The sequence below is a fragment of the Lathamus discolor genome, chromosome 4, assembly GCF_037157495.1.
Source record: "Lathamus discolor isolate bLatDis1 chromosome 4, bLatDis1.hap1, whole genome shotgun sequence".
NCBI lineage: Eukaryota > Metazoa > Chordata > Aves > Psittaciformes > Psittacidae > Lathamus > Lathamus discolor.
Window position 1 is genome coordinate 44,417,750 of NC_088887.1, and position 17,982 is coordinate 44,435,731.

Consider the following 17,982-nt stretch of genomic DNA (forward strand, 5'->3'; position numbering starts at 1 on the left):
TTTTTTAAATAAGCTCATCTTTCTCCACTTCATCTTTCCCCTCCCTCATCCATTCTTTTCCTAGACTGCAGCAATAACATGCTTTTATTCTTTCCTTTTGACTGCCAGGGCCTTAAACTAATTATTAATTGAGAATGTATCTAAAGGATCAGAACGGGAAAGTTGGAATTAACCCAACTACCTCTTTCCTGCTTTTATTTTGCATACTTTTAACACTAGATCTACCTGTTAGCACTGCTAAAAACAGCAAATGCGTTATTTTTCCTTTCAAAGGCAAGTTTTCTAGCTGTTTGGACAAAAATATGTAACAATGAAAAACAACGTGGAATAAAGCAAGCACTTGGAAAAGACCTCAGCTTTGAGTGACAGCCATTAGCAACCAAGCTGCCTACAGATAAAATTCTCTCAACGACTTCGCTGTCTTGCAGGAAAATCCTGCAGCAGAGGGCATCCTACGTTTGGGAAATCAGACAACTGACACTTCATCAAAAGACTTGTCCTTTAAAGAGGGTAGAAAGGCACGACCTTACACTGCCTGCTAGTGCAGAGCTGGCTGGTTGTACAACACCGACTCATCTTGTTTCCAGTTGCTAAATTACATTAAAGGACAGCTAAAAATATATTAAATATTTTCCTATTACTTTTCCGTGCAAGCAACTGCTGTAGTGACAACAAGAGCGATGTCCAGGCAAAAGCTTAGTAACACAGAGAGGTGGGGGGAGGTCCAGGAATCCTTCTAACACATTCCAGATCAATAATGTAACATTAGGATTGCAAATGCAGATATAATTTTATCTGTTGTAAGAAAAAGAACTGATGCATTTCCAATGATCAAAACAGGAAAACACAGTTCCCAAAAAGGTCAAACAGATCTCAGCTGTAGTTTTACCTCACTCCCACCTCAAATTTTTGCCCATTTTTTTCTTGCAAAATACACTAAAACTTAACCAGTCTACCCAAGACACACAACACACTACATCCTGACAACTTGACACTGATACGCCCCATCTTCCCTGCTAGAAATTACCCACAATTAAAAAAAAACAAACAAGGAAGACCCCTTTGAAACATCCGACTGTCAACATTTAAAACGCTTTGTGACAAAAATGTAAGTCTTAATTGATTAATGATCTCAAGGTCTCTATCGCCATCTAGTGAAAACTCACTCCCATTACTACACTGTCCACATAAATGTCACCTCATTCACTGGAATGACTCACACTAACCTCTCTCCTGGATCCAGCCTACATATGGCCAGAGTTGTAAGGCTTTGCTTCATTTCCACTGCGTGTCTTAAGGCAAATAAAGGTCAAGCACGAGCTCATCTCTCGCCAAGGCTGACTGAAGAGAACTGAACTCTTTCGGATTACACTCTTGTCACAGCACTATGATCAAGCTTTATAAATGGCATTCCCACACCATACGTGTTCACTTCCTTTTGATGGCACATGTAGTAAGTTATACACTAGTCCAGCTATAAAAAAGTTTTTAACATGACAATGTGCAATTACAAGAACTTTTAGTCACACAGAATCACAGAATCCCAAGGGTTGGAAGGGACCTCAAAAGATCATCTAGTCCAACCCCCCTGCAAGAGCAGGGTAACCTACAGTACATCACACAGGAACTTGTCCAGGCGGGCCTTGAATATCTCCAGTGTAGGAGACTCCACAACCCCCCTGGGCAACCTGTTCCAGTGCTCTGTCACTCTTACAGTAAAGAAGTTCTTCCTGATGTTAACGTGGAACTTCCTATGCTCTAGTTTACACCCATTGCCCCTTGTCCTAAGGAACCCCATGGCAGCTCCACTACTTCTACATTGACATTGCCAAACCACAGAGAATTTACACTGCAGACAGCACTCAGCATCAGACACTTGCAGTACTCGGTCTTCCTACAGGTTCAGTGAAAAGGTCTTTAGTCACACAATTAGAAGGCAGCAATTTACAGATGTCATCAAAGCTCATTCTCTCTCAGCTGTGTTAAAACTTAAGAACTTCAACTTGAAATATGTATTTCCCACTTACAATTATTCTGCTAAGACTTGTGATTGAACTGTAACTGTATTAGTGAAAATATTAAGTTCAGTTTTCAACCCCCATAGTATTTTTCCCACTTAACACATCTATAAGAAGCCTACCTGCGTTTGTTCAGGTACCCTCCAAAACAATAAACAAAATAATAAATTTTTAAGAAGTATCAATTACTGATCACTAGAAAAGGCCATTTAAATTTAGATGAATAACATTCTTTCATAATAGGTATTTTTTAATTAACCTTTTTGTATAGAGAACCAAAATCTCCTGATACTTAACGTTCACCTCTTTCATATCAGCATTTAGTGTTAAGAAGAAACCTATGAACAGAAAGACTAATTTTATAGTAGTATTTTTCCAGACCAAATATTTCAACATACCCCCCCCCACTCCAGAACACTAAGATGTCTTCTTATGTCATCTTTTATGACAAAAAGAACTACTCAAGAAATAAGGAATAAAGCTGTATCTGTTTACTACCTACCTACCTAAAACCCCACATTTTCAGAACAGAGCATATACAGTGCAGTTCATCAGAATCCGTCATATTTACACAGAAGCACTAAACTACAGCTCATCCTGAAAAATTACCAGATTTTCAAGAAGTTTGTTATCTCCACAGTATCCAGAGTAATGAATACTAATCTACCTCAAAGAATGGGGGGAAAAAAAATATAGTTTTAGCTCTACAGGAGGAGCTGCGCTGCACCAAACAGGCCTACCAAGACAGTAGTGCCCCACCAAGCTCAGATCCAGCACTGCCAGATGCAGACTTACTCCCACACACTTTCATTGGCATCTCTCTGTTGTGCTCCCAGCAGCCCCATTTCATAGGGGAACTTTTAGGCCTGCACTAGGTAAAAAATACTTTCAGGCAACACTGTGCCACAGCATTAAGTTTTTCTCAAAACTCAGAGCAGCTACAAAACTGGAGATTCAAATGTGTGCAAAGGCTTGGCAGAAGCAAGCCCAGGTCTAGCACCACCAGAACTGAAGAAGCAAGAAATCCCTTCCACTCAAAATTAACTATATAAGAGCAAGTGTCTCAAAGCGCTCCCTATCCCATCCTGTATCACCTATTTAGGATTTTCCTATTCCACCACCTCTTTGGAGCGTAAAACAGGAACACCAAAATTTCATGCACCATTATCTCATAACAGATAACTGAGAATAAACTGTATGTGAAACAAAAAGTATTAAGTCATCCCCCCCCAAACAGAGGCCAAAAGCTCGAGCATCCATACAATACCAAGTTTGTATGTGACAGCTGCTCTGTATGACTAATGGAGATCATAAAAACCCCAAAGAGCCAAATTCATGACTTGTAAAATGCTGCTAGAAAATACAAACTCATACAATTGTTAGGGTTGGAAGAGACCTTAGGGTCATCTAGCTCCAACCCCCTGCCATGGGCAGGGACATTTCCGACTAGACCATGTTGCCCAAGGCTCTGTCCAACCCGGCCTTGAACACTGCCTTGAGCACATAAAGCTATGATACTCAGCTGCTTTTCATATCAACCTTGTAGACAAATAAATCAGAATTTTTACAAGCAACAACAACAAAAAAAGACAGTACTTCCTTAAAGGAAACATCAACTTCTGAATTCACACTAATGAACAGCACATTTACAGTTATCACACCTGAGAATTATTTCCTAGTGTGTAAGACTAACATCCTGGTGACATAAATTGGCAGAATATCAAACACAGGACTGTCTCTAGAGACCTGTTTAGACAGAATGACTTTTAAAAACAAAGATGTGCTATCAGAAACAAAATGCCCCTATGCACATCAGTGGGGGCTGTAAACGGACCTTCAGCACATTGGTAGTCCATAGAATCATAGAATAGTTAGGGTTGGAAAGGACCTCAAGATCATCTAATTCCAACCCCCCTGCCATGGGCAGGGGCACCTCACACTAAACTATCCCACGCAAGGCTTCATCCAACCTGGCCTTGAACACCAGCAGGGATGGAGCACTCACAACCCCCCTAGGCAACCCATTCCAGTGCCTCACCACCCTAACAGGAAAGAATTTCCTCCTTATCTCCAATCTAAACTTCCCCTGTTTTAAGTTTTAACCCGTTACCCCTTGTCCTGTCACTACAGTCCCTGATGAAGAGACCCTCCCCAGCATCCCTATAGGCCCCCTTCAGATACTGGAAGGCTGCTATGAGGTCTCCACGCACCCTTCTCTTCTCCAGGCTGAACAGACCCAACTTCCTCAGCCTGTCTTCATACGGGAGGTGCTCCAGTCCCCTGATCATCCTCGGGGCCCTCCTCTGCACTTGTTCCAACAGTTCCATGTCCTTTTTATGTTGAGGACACCGGAACTGCACACAATACTGCAAGTGAGGTCTCACGAGAGCAGAGTAGAGGGGCAGGATCACCTCCTTCAACCTGCTGGTCACGCTCCTTTTGATGCAGCCCAGGATACGGTTGGCTTTCTGGGCTGCAAGCGCACACTGCCGGCTCATGTTCATTTTCTCATCGACCAGCACCCCCAAGTCCTTCTCTGCAGGGCCGCTCTGAATCTCTTCTCTGCCCAACCTGTAGCTGTGCCTGGGATTGCTCCAACCCAGGTGTAGGAAAGCTGTGCCCTCAGATCACAGGAAGTGCCTCTAAACACAGACATGAACTCATCCATCTCCCTGCTCAATTAAAAGGCTGACCAGCCATCCTATCACATTTGCTCTTGGCACCTTTGCAAACTCCTGCTTGAAATTCTCTTCTATAAAGAACTAATATGAAGCATAACGAAAAAATGTGTTTTAAGACACCATATCAGTGGCACATTTTGGATCTTTAATGATTACTCTTCCCACTAGGACCAAACTGATGTGGTCCGTATTCAGCTGTCATACTAACCAACAGCAAGAGCAGTTTTACCTATAGAGTTAACACCAACTATTAAAATAAAATCTGGCCTCTTGAGGCTAATGCAAAGCTGCACTTTAAGGAACAGTTTCTGAAAATAAGACCCTGATATACAATTCATTGTCATCATGTGATTAATTAGCCCTGTTATAAACTTCGGTGTTTCAGGAACTCAGCATACCAGTGAACAGGACAGTCTGGTCAAAGACAACCTCATCCAAAGCTGAAGCATACCACCAAATCAAAGACCAACCCATCAAGCTGAACTGGAAATTCACGGAAAATGTGAAAGTGGCCTTGATTTTTCTTGTCACCATCATTTGGTCCATTAAAATTAAGCAGTTCAATTCAAAACAAGGTTCTAGATAGAGCCTCAGCTTGTACTTTAAGACATTCTTTTCTAGACACCAGTTTCATTTTTTACAACTTCTGCAGTACAAGAAAGATATAGAAACAGTTCTGAAAGGAAAAGTAGGCTCAAAACCAGGACCATTCCCCTACTCAATTAAAAAGTAGATGGCATAAATTCACCATTTTTACATGCGTCTATAAGCTGTTTAATGACTTACCTCTCTCCCTTTATGTGTCACCAAAGCAGCCAAAGGCTTGGCATAGAATCTGCTGTAGGAAAATCCCAGGCAGCCATACATACTGTTAGCAGTGAGTTTCAAAGCTTTCTGTCTGATATCATACTGAAATGAAAGATAACCAGCAAAAATGATACAGGCACAGCCAACAGAGAACAGAACTTAATGTTCACAATTACATTCACAGCTTTTTCTATAGTCTGCAGCAATGATGGGCTACAAGTAAAGCATATTACAATCACTGATCCCTACTAATCATCCCTATTCTGCAAGGCTGATCAGGGCACTTAAAGGGAATGGGAGGAAAAATCAAAGGAGTTCTCTAAAACACACCTGTAAATAAAGGTCAGGATTTAAATCTGGCTGTTTCATTAACTGCTTAACTTGACGCCTTCTCTCCACCAGTTTCTTGATTTCTTTAGGCAAAATTCCCATTTCTAGAGACGGGTCTGGAAGCTCTGGAATTTCTTCCTCTTCTTCAACCTGTCACATGATCACCAGTGTTTATCATTTGTTTGCTTGAAGATTAGATTTTAATGTATTAAGTGAAAAGCTTGGGGGAAACACACAAACAAATCCACACAGGTTATATCTATTCCTGCAGAGCACCCAAAGCACAACTTAGAACAATCACGAGAGGTTTTCCGTAGTATTTAAACTATATTAATTAGTCCTTGTGGGGGACTGGGACTAAGCTTGCCTCTGGGAGAAACCCAAGACAGGCAGCGACCAGTACCAGGAAGATGTGTTTGGTTTTTTAATGCATGTGTGTGTTTTTTATGTATACTATATATGTGTATACTTATAAAAAAACCAGATAAATAAAGCACACACACTCTCTACTCTGAGGCATATATAGATATAAAAATTAAAGAAAAGCACAAACACAAGCAATTTCTTCCATGATGAAAATAAAACCATATCCTTTTTTTTTTTATTATCACGTAAGAATTTTTGATGTTCAGAACTGTAAAATGGAGTGCATGCTCTGTGGAACTGATACTTTGAATAAGATAACTGGCCAAAGAGAAATCAACATTAATAACAGAATGAAAACTCCACCCAAGCAACTCTTGATTATTGCAAAACAATCACTTAGCAGAAAGTACACAATCTTCTTTCTGGCATAACTGAACAGAATCCTCAGGAAAACATGAAAGAAATTTCAAGTGCCATGAAAGAGACAGAAACATACCAAGAAAGGGCAACAGAGACACTATGAGGTTGGAAAAATGTAGTAAGACAGTCTGGGAAGACCCACAACAAGAAATGCCACCAAAATCTGGCAAAATATCATTCCATGATAAAAATCAAAATGAGCTGCTTCATTTTGAAGCACACCTAAGAAAGCGGGGTCAATCCAACAAGAGTTTGGAGGAACTTACTGACAGAGTTTCACATACTTTTCTCCTCATTTCTGCTATGGTACTGATATATCAGTCGTTATGGGACTAAAACTATGTCCCATAACTACGTATGCACAACACACCAATTCCAACCTGTGAGCTGACACCAGTTAAAAATAAAAGCCTCAAGTTTAACCTTTAGACCCGATCAACTCACTGCTTCAGTTTACAGTGCAGCTCCAACAACAACTGTGCCAGCACAGCTGATGAAATGAGAATAAGCAGCCATGGATAAGCCATGGCCAACACAGCTGCTGAGAAATCAGTACATGGAACTACACCTTCAGGAGTTTTTTCAGTTATGCTTAATACAGTTTAATGCTGTATTAAACAGCTGGTGCCACAGTTGGCATAGTCACAGTATCACCCCCTAACACACACCCCCAAGACACACACAGTTTTCCTGATCAGGGTTGAGCTCATATTGCATTCTTTCCCCAGGCAGAAGCATAAGACTTGTGTCAGGTATGTTTACATGAATTCTGTGGCACCTTAGCTTTAGGAAGCCTCTACCAAGCTAGGATATAATTGGTCAATGGCCTATAAAGAAATAGCTAGGATGACCTGCAGCTGGAAAGGGCCAACAGCCTCACTACAAATACTGTTTCATGAGGACTGCAAGATTTTATTTAGATGGGAGAGAACTTACCAAGATTCTGTAAAAGTATCACTGAAAGGAAGATGACAGACATATAATATTCAAAAAGTCCCGAAACAAAACTTACTATGATACATCTTAAAAAGAATTACTTCTTTTTTAATGTGCAAGAGGGTAAAAAAGCCCACAACATTTAACAGTGAAAGAGAACAGTTTCTTACAAAGCTGATACACAGGAAACACACTGAAGCTAAGACAGTGTAACTTAAGTCACAAGTTAAAGCACACAAACCTCTGCCCTTTTCTGTGCTTCTGATGACAGTCGCTGCACTGTGGTAAAGCAGATGTTGAACTCCTGGATAATTGATGGGTACAAGCTGTTGAAGTCGAGAAGCAAAATAAACTTGTCATAAAAACCTAAAACAGAGTTTAAAACAAAAAGTCATAATTACTCAGTCTCCCTAAGGACTTCATCCAACTCTACAATTAATATTTAAGTGATAGCAGTATATTGTACCACATTCTGGTATTTAAATCCTTTAAAATAGCTGTTGAGATGCAGCAACACCCATTATAAAAAGCTGTCAGAAGTGGAACGATCCAACCCCATTAACTCACCAGAGTTGAACAGATAGCTTCTGTGTTACTATAGGACACTTGTACAGTTTTCCCCACATAGAGGAGAAACTGAAAGAAAACTTATGTGTCCATCAGAAAATCATACACAGACACACAAACCAAATTCCCTGCACGACCTTCGCACAAAAAGTGACAGAAAAACTGTCCCAAGAATAAGTAATTCCACAATCAATGTTGGGAATTTTCTTTCATGCAACAATCCCCTCCCCAACCCCCTGCCCCAAACCACCATATCAAACTCCCTCAAGATATATAGATTGCCCACTGCAATCTCTCTGCATTAATAAAACCTACCTGTCTCTAACTTCATAGAGGAAAGAAAATTGCCATATCTTACCAACTTTGGGATCCAAGACTAAGCCCCCAGCATATGCTGCTTTCTTTTTCCCTATCTTTGATTTATTCTGATCGTCAATATCTTCATCTTCATCCACCTATATTTGGCATTTAAAAAAGTCATTATCTAGTCTCTAAGATTTCTATACTGTTGGAGGAGCCATTTCTGGCAAATCAAATATGAAACTGGGAGCCAGTGGATAGAGTTACTTTTAAAATACATGCAAAACATGGTATTTCCATCATGATCCTTATAAAAGCTCTCTACATGTTGACACAGCATTCAAACCAACTCTTACAGGAACAAACTGCTACCAAGAGATTACAAAGACCCTAAGGAATTATCATTCAACATTGCACTAGTATGCATTTTGTGGCTGGCTATGAAAGCTAACACTAGGAAAAAATCAACTCATGATCCAAAGGAAATATTATTGACCAGTTAAAATGTAGGTTTGGGAAATACAATGGCTGGGCTTTAATAAACCAAATAAAACCCTTATTTAACCCTAAAGAGTATTCTGCTGTTCATTTTGTTGCAGTAAGAATTTTTCTCCCACTTGTTCAATACTATTCTGAATCATTTAAAATTCCAGCACTGCTTTGATATAGCAAAACAATCAACAGAACTCATTGTTTTGGCATTTGCCATTGAACTTACTTAAAAGCAAAATATAGCGAAAAACAAACACATTCTCAAATTTTAATTTGTTTACTAACAAACTTACAGATATTTCCATAGATATTATTTACACTGGTATTATCCAAGGAAATTAAATATATTTTTTTAATGCTTTTGGGTATTTTACCCACATTCTCAAACTACCCACTGTATGAATTATACCTGAAATACTGTTCATCAGCAAAATAACCGTAGGGTTTATGTGCACCCATTAGGCAACAGAGTTAACCTTCTGCATTGTTTCCCTGTCCAGACAAGTACTCAGCTTATTTCAATTTTAAACTAAAAGAGCACCTGAGCTTCCACAGATACGTGACACAACGGAAAAGATGTTACACTGTCCCGTTAAACCATGTATTTCTCCATTATCAACTCAACAAAAAAAATAATTTTGAATTAGGCATAAGCTGTACCATTAAGTTTTAGGTTATATCCAACATGTTTGGGTTTTCCCTGCTCTCACGAAACAGTAATATGCAAAAAAGACAAGAAGAATGTTTGGGTTTTTTGCTTTTTGGTTTGGTTTTTTTTTTAATAAAAATTCTTAGAAAGAGGAAAACTAGACCCACCAGCTTCTGCAGAGGCTTTTTAAACACTTGTTTGTCCGGCACTATGTAGTCTTTTTCGTGAAATGCATGAAGCAGCAAGAACTCGTTACGTTCAGATCGTCCACCCATCATTGTCCTCGACTATAGAGAAGGGTGGAAAAAGAATTCAAAGCAAAGCATAGAAAACACTCATACAGAAATAGACTAAGGAATGTCCTTCAACTATGTGTAAGCTCACCCAGTATTACCACTATTCTGTATCATTACCACACACAAAACTCGAATATGACATGTTTAAGGAAGTTCTGCATTATCACTTAACTAGAACATCGAACTCAAAGACTCGTGACAGCAAAAAACTTACAGCATCATGTATTCTCAGTTAGTGTTCAGAAGTTAAAACTAGTAAATCAAACACAGAAAACATGGAACTTTTTTGTGGGACAATGGAGAGAGGCAGAAAGTAATAAAAATGTACCATAACGTTTCCAGAGATGTTTGTTATTTGAAGAGCCAGTGGCAGAACATTCAGCTCACACATGATCTGCAGAATGAACCTGGCATCTGTCCAGGTGTTTTCCAGCATAAACATTAAGTGAGGAGAATCACTGAGAAAAGAAGGGGGAAGGCATAGTAAAGCAAAATCAGGCTCCTTCATTGTAGCTTAGACCTACATGACGTATGAAACATCTAGCACACTACTGTGTGGTATCTAGCACACTAGTGTTGAATTATATAGCATCTTTTAATTTTGGAAAACAAACAAACAAACAAACCCACAATAACAAAACAAACCTTTCAAAACACCCCAAACCAAACCCAACACAAAACTCATGCCTGTATATCCTATTAGTGTATATAAACCAATGCTCACACAAAGCAATTTGCTTTGCACATAATTAGCCACCAGCCACAAGTAGTTTGAAGCATTATAAACTACTGTTCAGGTAATATTTTACTTTTCAAACACCAATATGCTAAATCAGCATCTTCATCATCAAATAAGCAAGCATGACATTGTATAGTATGACACTAGCTCCTCCACTTTCCAGCAAAGGATTAAAGCCACAAATTAACAAATACCTGTACATATTCTGAATTTCCTCTGGTAGAATTGTTACCCTCTCTTTTTTCAAGATCTGACGGACCAGTTCAGACAAATGGTAACTTTTGCAACGAATTAATTCTTTAGCAGAAATTTCTACATCACAGATCATTCGACCACAGGCAGCACTCCTTTCAGCAAACCCTCCTCGACCCTTAACCATATCACACAAGGAGAGAAAACCCCAAACAAAATGAAACATACAAACATTAGTGAAAAATATCTATCTAAAATATAAGCTTACAGGATTCAGTCAAGTCAGCTGGTCACTAAATATTCTAATACTCTAAATTCTCTGCTAAACACCACTAATACTCAAGCTTTATAACTATGCACTAATAATGGTGTCTTTCAGTATACATTGATATTAAGCAGTAGTTACTTAACTATCATTACTAGTTAGATCTTAATTCCTAAACTGCCATGCATTTTTTTTTCTTTCATAATTAAATAGTCCCAACAACAACATGTGTTTGGATTTGGTTTTTCTCCGAGCACATTTTTTTGCACTAACAGAAGGACAAAAAAGTCATAGAACAAACCATGCACAGATACTCATCTTGGCCTCTAGGAAGGACAGGAACAGGCCAGAATCTGACCACGTTCAGCACTTCCAACACTCTAAGCCTCACACATTGTCCTCTAAATACATACATACTAAGAATTACAGAATTATTAACTCAGCAGGTCTCTATGGAATGAGTCACCTATCAATCCAAATTACATTTTCTCATTTTACAGTTGCAGCAGACAAAGGCTGTTACAGTAAAGACTATTGCAATTAATCTGTCATTACCATCATCTAGTTGAGATATGTAAACTAAATCAGCCCAACCTGAAAATTAGTTTAGCTTATTACTGTAATAAAAGTCACATCAACATTCATCATTTCTGATCCAGGACACATGAAATTCAGCATGACCAGCAGTCAAAATACATCAGTGCCATATTCACAATTCCTCAGCAAAATTAATTTATTTTTAATCACATGCAACATAAAGGGGTTTGAAAGAATTGAGTAATCTTATTACCCCAAGCTTTGGCATATTGGACCTCCTCAGTCGACCTATCTTGGACCAGTGAGGGACTTTGCACACATTAATTCTTTGAAGCAGCACTTCCAGATCAAATCCATAAATATTGTGACCCTTGCAGCAGAAAAAATAACAAAAAAAAAGGTTACAACAAATGCAAATTGAAAGACTTACTTTCCCACACTCAGTAGCCTTTGCCCTTTGTGATTTTTCCAACTAATTGATGGCATTATCTCTCTCATAGAGAGATATGAAAGCACTTTCTAAAAGAACATTCATCAACAGTACTCATTAGTCTTAACATTAACAATGCTGTTCAGCAGAATACCAAAATCAGCTGTGTAACTGGCTTACAGCACACACAATTGAGGTTTATGCTTTGATAAGAGATTAGGATTTAAAGCTTTCTAGAAAAAACTGAAAAAAACCCCACCAAAACACAACAAACAACATTATTTATATAACATACAAACTTAGCTATGAATTTTCATCCATGAAAGCCTCAAAATTGACATTAAAATAGTGTCATTTCCTTTGATACAACAGGCATAGCTGTTAAATCTGGATAGGAAGACACTGCAACCATTTACATATCACAGAAGCATAGGATGGTTAGGGTTGGAAAGGACCTCAAGATCATCCAGTTCCAACCCCTTGCCATGGGCACGGACACCTTCCACTAGACCAAGTTGTTCAAGGTCCCATCCAACCTGGCCTTGAACACTGCCAAAGATGAAGCATTCACAGCTTCTCTGGGCAACTTCTTCCAGTGCCTCTCCAGCCTCAGAGTGAAGAATTTCTTCCCATCAAAGTACTTCAGCAATATTTGCAAAGTTTAAACAGTTCTAAAGACACTGATGACACTGGTCTGTAACCTCAACTGTAAACAAAATCCTACATGATGAACATGAGCCTACATGGACCAGTCAGTCCATGCAGACTGCATGTCAGACCTGCAGTCAGGAACTGCAGGTTCACTGTATCAGATACACCTGAGTAGTGCAATGTTGTGCTATAGAAGCAGCTCCCTGAAATCATCAGCAGCATTATAGCCATAGATATAATGATGTAGCTTGCTTTTCAACAGCACTAAATAAACCAGGTGCTAACTAAACTGTACTAAGACAGCTCTGCTGGTTTTAGCATCAGAGGTCTCATACTCCTACTACTGGCATTTTCAATTTAAAACAGCTGGCTTCAGTGTTTCGCCTCATTCCTTCTCACAACCACCAGGAAGCTGAGCTCACAGGACAAATACCAGATTCCAGCCACAGTAAGCTGAAAAACATCAGGAACCTGACTGCTCATTCCACCCTATTCCCACCACTTAAATATTTGTATTTACCTACAGAAGAGTAACAAGTTGCATATAACCAACCATCTATAATCAACTCTAAATTGTCTCCAAAATTTCATTAATGGAATGACTGTCCATTAATTTAACAAAAAAGAAAATGAGTAATTATAATAAACCCTCAGTTGCCAATACAGTAAAAACCATAATAGTTATTACAAAACTGCTAAGATCCTGTAGATTTGTACAGGTTATCATTTTGATTTACAACATAAACACAATCTAAAAGTGACACCAATTATATGAACATCTGAACTGAAACAGACTCTTAAGTATACTAAGAGCTTCAGTTTTTCTAGAAAATCACAAGGGGTTTTTTGTTGTGCTTTGTCTGAGTAATAAAAAAAAAATATTTGTTTTATATACAGTGGAAATACTGCCTATTTCAGGTATTATGGGAAATAATAGGATGTATAAAATCCTGTGAGGGAAAATTCTGTATCATCTTTGTATCAAAATATACCTGCTGTCTTCTAAGCAAATTCAGTTCATAAAGCAGTCTAAGATAAACATCAAAAACTTACAAAGGGACAAAGGAAAACACTGACACTGTGCTTTAACTTAACTGACAAAGTCTCAGATCTACTCACCACAACAACATCTGGGTCAATTTTGTGAATCTTTGCAAGGAAAAATCCCAGCAGTGTTCTCTCTGTTGCAGCAATTTCTATTTTAGCATTCTAAAAGAAGCAAGAGAGCACCTGATTTCAATGACCCAATAAGTTTAAAATGGAAACATCTCCTTTCCCCTACTTATTACTAGACAATAATAAAACACCACAGAGTTTTCCCTTTCCTTCTGTAATTCAAGGAATTTTGCTCTCACTCCCACAGACATAGAAAGCTTTACTCAGAGGCTTTTTTTCCATTTTGCTTTTGTATGCAGGTGTCTAGTGATACTTTAAGAATCAAGCACAACCAGGAAAATGCTCCATGTGCATCCTCCACTCACACACTTAAGATCATATAGAAACAGGAAAACAAAAATAGGTTACTTTATTATTCTGTTAGCAATCCCAGTACCCTTTAGAATGTCTTCTGAATTCTGACAGACTTTACTCTCCAAGGAAAGAAGAAACAAACTCCCCCAGTTTACTATGAGTATATAGTCAGGTATAATGAAAACAAATTACAATTTTAGCCTCTTTGCAAAGTCTTTCCATTTCTTTTGTCTAACATTCCATCTATTTTATGACCACAAGCAGCAGCAGTACTGAACCAGACAGACACACTCCTCTGCTTTTACAAGCAACACAGAATGAATACCTGAATTTAGGTTTGAAGAGTGGAAAACTAATGAAATAATCATACCATTTCTTTGAATATTTCTCTTACACAATACACCCAAAGCAACATGAAGTTCATATTTTAAAAGGTACTACAATCAGAAGGCTAACAAAATGAAATTACCTTCCTTTTGATAACTTCTTTGAAGTCATAAGGAAAAATGCAATCATTCGGTTTGGAAACAACTGCAAAAGAAGTTACATTTGTTCTTACATACAAATCCTTAATTATACCTTCCCCATAAGCATCCATTCACAACACAGGGAGTTACGGAAAACTAACCTCTAATTCTAAAACGCTAGCCTTATGTGAATACTTGTCTTAAAAGCTGATTAATAAAGCATTAAACAACTTTAATAATTCATAATTATGAATTCATAATTAATAATAACTATGGCCCTCCGCTTCCAAAAAACCTGCTCTCACAAGGATTCAGCACTCTTTCAACTGAGTTCTGAATCTCAAGGTTTAGCTGATCTTAATAAACTTGTTTATAAATAAATGACTTGTTTACTTTTAAAATTCTGTTCAGAAGATCTGAAAAATAACTAAGTGACAGTAAATCAATGGTCTAAATCAATGGGTGAAGTAATCAAAGAGAACCCATGATGAAGTAAAACCAATAAAAATTATAGGAAACTACACAGAGCAGGTTACTTCACCTCAAAGGAAGATTTCTTTCAATAAAGCCTTCAACAAAATGTCAGTAACCACTGAAGTTAAGAACAGGGAGAATAGCCTGCCTGGGTGGTGAAACTTTGCTATTTACTTATTCTAAGCTATTACTGCTGGAGTGACAGAAACCAAAGAAAGCAAACAACTCCCCCACCCTGACCACAAACAACCCACAACCAAAAGCCCCAACAAAAGAAAACTCCAGAAGGAATTATTTTTCTACTCCTAAACTGTTCCACATACATACCACAGAAGTGTGTCTGAAAAGGAGGCTGAGGTGGAGCCTTATCCAAAGGAAATTTCTGATGAATCAGAGATGCAAGAGCCACTATCTATAGCAAGGAAATACAGAACACCCAACTTCATAAACTTAACTACTAGCAAACCCCATTTTTCCCTCCCCTCCATTTTTTTTAATTAGTTTCCTCATATATTTTCTCATTTCTACAAAAAATCTTCTTTTACAAATATAAATAGTTAAAAAGAAGAAAAATTATCAAATTATCTCAAATAAAATAAGCAGAACTTACTCCTAAACAATTAGCTTAGAAATCTGAGACGGAAAAGAAATCCTTTTGAAAACTGCTTTTATCAAATTTTGTTCTGAATCTGAAAAGAGCACACAATTTAAAGGATCCTCCATAAAGTGCATGGGAGATGTGAGAAAGGCAGGACATGCAGAGAAGCCTTGCCTCCAAAAGGGCTGACCCTGAGCAAGCAGTCAAGACTGCCAAGCCAAGAGGTCTGAGCATTTAGAAGGTATTAGCTTCTAAATTACTGATACTTCTGCTTGCTTTGCTTGGCAGGAATGTCCTGGCTCCCCAGACACCGGTCAGGAAAACCCAACAGGAAACAAAGCAGTCAGGCTGCCATTAAATTAGCCAGAAACAACTATCCTATCCTATTAGTGAATACTAAATCCCTTCCTTAGCTAGGGAGACTTAGGCACCTTTATCTGTTTTTTGAAGTAACTGTAATTCGGAATCTGCAGTCCACACCTGAGAATGGCCACCTACATTTCTCCTCTTCCCTGAGAAAATGAAAAATCTTACAGCAGAGTAGCAGGTGCCATAAGATTTAGACCAATTTCTGACTCTATTTCCAAACGAATTTTATCAGCAGAAAAACCTGGTCATTTTATCTAGAACCTACAATTAGCGCTACCAGAAAAAAACAGTCATTCATTAACAGCTGTTCTGGGACAGTCTCATTTATAACTGTTATGCACAACAGATGAAATAGAAGGTTTGGAAAAAATACGTAGGATCTGCTGTCACAGTAAATATTCTCACTAAAGAGGCTCCCTGAACCCACAGTTCTCATGCTGGTGAGAGCCCAGTGAAAATTTCTTTTAAAAGCCTGCAGCACATACAAGTTTATTCAACAATAAATATAGTTAGATATGTTTTATCAGGTGAAGTTCTTCCAGGCCTTAGAAAATGTTTAGTATATGCCGAAGAACAAAACAAAACCAAACTAAAATGAGAGCAGATTACATACCTCGTTCTGGTGAGTCTTTGGGTTCTGAGTTGTCTTCATGCTGAGGGACATAACCACAAGAGGAGGAGGAGGAGAAATATCTTTAACCACATTCACCAAGCCAGGCTTCATGGCCACAGCTTCCACCTTACACCAGCTGACCGACTGATTTGAAGGCTCTGAAGAAAAAGCATGAACCACCTTCATTCTTCTGGGATCCACAAATAAGGCTTCTCTAATGGCACTCTTCCACAGTGCATGTCCTTTTAATGTGTTGCCCTTGTGGGACAGTCCAAGATCTAGACTAATCCTGCTCAGTTTTTGCTAACTCCCTGGGCCCTGACTCCCCAAGTCAGAAGCCTAGTCACATCAGGGGGTCTAACACATGCAATATGGAATATGCAGCACACATTGAATAGAGGGCTCTAACCAAGCCAAAATAAGACAGCACAACTACCTGTAAGTGGTGCATGCCCATTCATGAGGCAGAAGGGATTTCAAACTAAAAAAGCTCCACATCACAAACTTTTCTAAGTGACAGAAAAAATAACAACAAACAACAAACTAATACACAAACAAAAGAGCCATCTAGCAGCAGTTTGCTCTTATAAAGACACATTTTCAGAAAAAAACATGACTCTTAAGTTACCAAGAGAAGAAAGAGTGATACCTTTCTAGGAAACTAACTTTAACTTTATGTGGCTTTAGGGTATGCACCTGCTAGGCACTTTATGTTTCCCTCTCACAGACATTCCAATTTATAATCTCATCTGTACCATGTGCAACTCTATATGGATAGAGCTCTCAAAAAAACAAAGGAAGAATAAGTTACAATTTGTACTAGATAATGAAAATTACATAGATAAATTTCAAGGTCAATTCATAAAATTACAATCTATCAGTACAATTTTGATTTCCCCTCATCCCCCCAATCTATAATTGTGTGTTTTCCTGCAACCAAGTATTTCACATGCAAACCACCATACGTGGATTTTTTATTTCCAGCCAGCACGGTCCTTTGATCTTCCTACTCATCAAGAGAAGCTCCAGGCTAGAGGTGTTGGTTCCAAATACATGGGAAAACGTTTGTCCTTTCAGATCTTTGGGAAGCTGAGGGCAGTCAGCCTAACAAGTAACAGAAAGCAACGAGTCATTTCACCCCACAGAAGACTTCAACATAGACACACTATATTCAGACAACACCTTAACAAAACTACACAATACCTAAAATCACCATAATTTCTCACAAGCAGAGCCTTAACCCATAACACCTTACAGTAATTGAATAAATTATACTATTGACTCAACTTGAATAGGTGCATAACAAAATCAGGAC

At 38.4% G+C, this 17,982-nt stretch overlaps 1 protein-coding gene and 1 non-coding gene across 2 annotated transcripts in view; both read right to left on the reverse strand.

The window, feature by feature from the left end:
- The window catches only part of POLA1 (DNA polymerase alpha 1, catalytic subunit), a 195,462-nt gene that overhangs the window by 156,701 nt on the left and 20,779 nt on the right, over positions 1-17,982 (reverse strand). Inside the window, exons 14-26 of the mRNA XM_065677248.1 lie at positions 17,633-17,771; positions 16,668-16,825; positions 15,415-15,499; positions 14,616-14,677; positions 13,796-13,885; positions 11,849-11,965; positions 10,796-10,971; positions 10,191-10,320; positions 9,734-9,853; positions 8,484-8,580; positions 7,800-7,924; positions 5,837-5,986; positions 5,486-5,608 (exon numbers count right to left, since the gene is read on the reverse strand). Of these exons, the coding sequence (XP_065533320.1) occupies positions 5,486-5,608; positions 5,837-5,986; positions 7,800-7,924; positions 8,484-8,580; positions 9,734-9,853; positions 10,191-10,320; positions 10,796-10,971; positions 11,849-11,965; positions 13,796-13,885; positions 14,616-14,677; positions 15,415-15,499; positions 16,668-16,825; positions 17,633-17,771 (1,572 nt within the window). The remainder of the gene's footprint in view (positions 1-5,485; positions 5,609-5,836; positions 5,987-7,799; positions 7,925-8,483; positions 8,581-9,733; positions 9,854-10,190; positions 10,321-10,795; positions 10,972-11,848; positions 11,966-13,795; positions 13,886-14,615; positions 14,678-15,414; positions 15,500-16,667; positions 16,826-17,632; positions 17,772-17,982) is intronic.
- LOC136014206 (small Cajal body-specific RNA 24) lies at positions 8,087-8,217 on the reverse strand. Its single transcript, XR_010612550.1, has one exon. It is a non-coding gene; the product is annotated as a small Cajal body-specific RNA 24 (non-coding RNA).